Source organism: Pteropus alecto, unplaced genomic scaffold, assembly GCF_000325575.1.
Source record: "Pteropus alecto unplaced genomic scaffold, ASM32557v1 scaffold43, whole genome shotgun sequence".
Classification (NCBI taxonomy): domain Eukaryota; kingdom Metazoa; phylum Chordata; class Mammalia; order Chiroptera; family Pteropodidae; genus Pteropus; species Pteropus alecto.
Genome location: NW_006435764.1, coordinates 5,708,318 through 5,712,023, shown reverse-complemented (window position 1 = coordinate 5,712,023; position 3,706 = coordinate 5,708,318). Strand labels below are relative to the sequence as shown.

Here is a 3,706-nt window from a genome sequence, read left to right as displayed (position 1 = left end):
CGCTCGCTGGCGAGCGCGCGCGCGCCTGCGCAGAGGGACGAGGAAACTGGGTCCCCGTTAGGTCCCGGCGCTTGCGCGCTGTGGGCTCCGGGCCTCCCGGCCTGAGGGAGAGGAGCAGGGAAGATGGCGGCTGTGGTGGAAAATGTAGTGAAGCTGTGAGTGGTCGTTCCTTTCTCTCCGAGGCCAGGAGGTCTTGTAAGGGCACTGGGAGGAGCGGGCGGTGCGGGAGGGAACGAGGCGAAGAGAGGGACGTGCCCGGGAAGGCCATGTTGCGACTCCTGCTGGGGAGGACAACTGGAGACTCTGGAGAAGACGTTGCGCTTCTTTGGAAACTTGTGGAGGCCCTGAGGGGGGCACACGGGAGCTCCTCCCGGGCAGCCTCCCTGGGCTCTGCGGGGCTGTGCGGCCCGAGCGCTCCTTCGGGGTTACGGTTTCCAGACTATGGCGCCCTCGTTTGCGTACGAGAGACACAGTCCCGGGCTCGCTCCCGAGACGCCGCAGTCCGGAGGAGCCGGGCCGAGGGCGGACCCGCGCCGACCCGTGTCCCCGCCAAGCCCGGCCCCAGACCCCTCCCCATCGGCTGCCGGTCCTGGAGCAACAGGCTCGGCAGCTCTGCGCCGTGAAGCACCGCGGAGCTGTTTTGTGCTAAACAGCCCCGTGACTTGGGGGAGGGGACGGGAGCGTCTTGGGTACCAGGTACCCAGGACCAGAAATATTCTCGGGGAGCAAATATGTTGAAGAGCAAATACAGAAGGGAAAGAACTTGAGGGGAGAAGCCTTTTGCGCCGGCTCGTCCCAGCCGTCCAAACACGGGAACAGCCCGGGACGTCTTTGCAGCCTGCAGGGGCGTCTGTGTAGGTCGGCAGTGCCCTTGCGCTGGGCAGATGTCGAGCAAAGTTAAAGGTAATGGTCGTTGGGGAAATGGCCTGTTAGCTCTGAGTTAAAGATGCTTTGGGACTTGATTTAACCCAGCCTCCTCCCTGAAGAAGAATCTGAATGAGTTTTGAAATGGGTTCGTGCCCCGTGGGCGAATAGAGAGCGGGCTCTTTTTAATTGGACTTGGTGCTAGGGTAGGACAACTGAGAGCTGTCTATTTGTCTAGTCGGGGCTTTTGGATTTTGACTGGATGACAAGGTAATACCGGTTTGGGAACTACTCTCAGGAGCTCACAGCTTCTCATTTTCGTCTTTGTGGTGGGCTGAGCCCACTCTTCCCAAGAGCCTTTTATGAGGGTACATAGCTTCTCCCCCCTCCTGGAGCCTTTTCTTTGAGAATGCTTTCCCACTTCCATTAAGCTAAGTGCCTTCTCCTCCTCTTATGTGTGTGTGTGTGTGTTTAACTTGCTTTCAGCTCTATCCTGCTGCCTCTTTCAGCCATCCCTCCTCCCAACACTATTATCTTTCTCTCTGATCTGCCCACTCCAGTTTCCCCAGCTCTTTCTTCAGGCTGACATTTCCCTCAATTTAGAAGTAAGGCTGTTGATCTACCTTTTATATAGTTATTCTTCCTGACTCAGACGTTCTTTCTTTGTTTCTCTGCCTTTCTCTTTGTTGACTCCCCCCATCCCATTGTAAGGGGAGGTTTTACACAGGTTTCATGCGTCTCCAAAAAGAAAGCTTCCACCTTAGAAATCTTACTATGCTGGGGGAATGTCAGACTTGCCTAGGTTTTGAGAGTTACATGTAATGAGATTTTCCGTGTCGAAAGACTATCTTCAGGAAAATAGGATTGCCAGTCCTTTTGTGTAGTGTTAGAAGTGAGAGGTTGCCTAGTTAAATAGAGCGTGGCTTCTTATTTGTCTTTAAAGAGCTGTGGACATCGTGAGGGTCACCAGCCACTGGTTCCTGAGTATCAGTAACGAGAAATGAACTTTCTCCTCGGTTGCAGCTTTAGAGGGCTGTGGGTCACAATTAATACATTTTCCTACATAACTTTCTCCTGAGAAGGAACTTCCATTCTCCCTGGACCATTCTCACCCAGGAAAGAGAGGCTTTTCTGTTGCTTTTCTTGATCATGGTGTGCCTAGCCTTCTGACAGCCGAGGTTATACATCAAGATCAGGACTACTAACTCAATTTTTCTGACTCGCATCTTGTTCTGAGAGAAGAATTTTCATATTCGTAAATTCTGTCTCTCCCAAATGTGGTGTCAGAATTGAACCGGTCTTTAAGGTGTCTTATTAGGGTAAAATAATAGTATAAAATAGCTGTGGCTGCTGACTAGTTTTGAAACCTTCTGAATTAGATAAGAAGATCTAGAGAATAATATTAGCTTCAATTTCTTGCATTAGGAGCCTTAAGTTCTTAGGAGCTCTCATTCTCGCTCTCCTTATCAGATCCTTCCCCCCACCCCCAACTCGTGCTTCATTCCCAGCTCCTTTACTCACGAGACAGTTTGCCCCACCTTCTGAAATTCCACTTAACTCAAAGAACTTTGATAGAACATCTCTGATTCATTTTCCCTAAACTGTTTCCAGCCTTCTTACTCTGACTTTGCAGCTCTCAGCCCTGCTGGCCCCTTCCTTCCATTTGACTTCCAGTGTCAGTATCAATTCCCATCAGCAGAAACAAAGGAGCTGCTGCACTCAGCCTTGTTTATCCAATTTTCCTCTGTATTATGAGGACATGGCTGCCTCCTAAAGGCAAGCAAATGTGAGCCTGTTCATCCTCTCCACTCCAACACAAGATTCATGCCTACCTCAAATTAATCATTATAGCTCATTGAATCAAGCCAGGCAGTTTTGTGAAGTCACCGCCTTGAGTGTGGTGTGTGTGTGTTTCATTTGCTGGGAACATGCTAAGCTGTGCCTAAGTGGTCTATTGTGGCTGCTCAGTGAAAGCCTCCCTCGGATTCCAGAGCAAGGTTTGTTGGCATAGCTCAAGTTATGGACGTAAGCAACAGAGACTCACTCTGTCCAGCTTCTCATGCAAGGGGTCTCTCTCAGAATATGTTAGCGCTTTTCTAGTCCAACTTCCCCAGTCTATAGCTCTCCACATTTATTTGGTGACTTTCAGCCAGGCCAGGTCTTTTTACTCCAAATCAAATCAAGATTCCCCAGACACCTTCACAGGTACTGAGGATACTATGGGAAAGAAATAACCTCTGCCCTCTATTTATTTTAAGTTTGATCAAATACATAAATATGAATTGTTATAGTTTAAGTTCCAGTGCTAAAGTGCTTATTAAACCCTGAAGGATGAGAACAAGATTGGTTCTATATATATTCTCGTAAGAACCAGATAACTTCTGGCACGGTACAGTTTTCCAGCTTCTAAGAGCACTTAAAAGTTTACCTTTGAATAAAGTTTCAAATTGAGTCTTTTGAGTCCAAGATTCGTTCTTATATAATTTGATGGTGTGAAAAATGGAGACGGGTCTGGGATGGGCTTTGAGCAAACAGGTGTTGTATTGGTGTAATGGTATTCAGTGAAGAGTTGGCTTCACGCAAGTTCGGGTGTTTTCAGATGTTTTCCATTGACTATAAAATTAGTATATAGAATTAATTAGTTGCCTGAGTATCTAGTTCAAAATTCAAACGATATAAATGAGTGTGTCGGAGAATGTCCCCTAGTCACCTGGTTTTTCTTCCTGGAGGCCTACAGTTTCTTTTCCACCTCTTTGTTTCATAATTGGTGGCATCCTATAAATTTCTCAGCACTGAACCTTGCTTTTTTTTTTTCTGGTTATCTGGGAGATCTGAATATAAG

General features: G+C 48.1%; 1 protein-coding gene across 3 annotated transcripts in view; it reads left to right on the top strand.

Moving 5' to 3' along the window:
* The first annotated feature begins 6 nt into the window (after positions 1-6).
* DPF2 (double PHD fingers 2) overlaps positions 7-3,706 on the top strand; it is a 13,254-nt gene continuing 9,554 nt past the window's right edge. Inside the window, exon 1 of one of the 3 annotated variants that reach the window (XM_006911110.3) lies at positions 7-155. In XM_006911110.3, the coding sequence (XP_006911172.1) occupies positions 124-155 (32 nt within the window). In that variant the 5' untranslated portion in view covers positions 7-123. Of the gene's footprint in view, positions 196-3,706 lie in introns of all 3 variants that reach the window. The other 2 variants (XM_015588864.2, XM_006911111.3) reach the window with 2 other exon arrangements.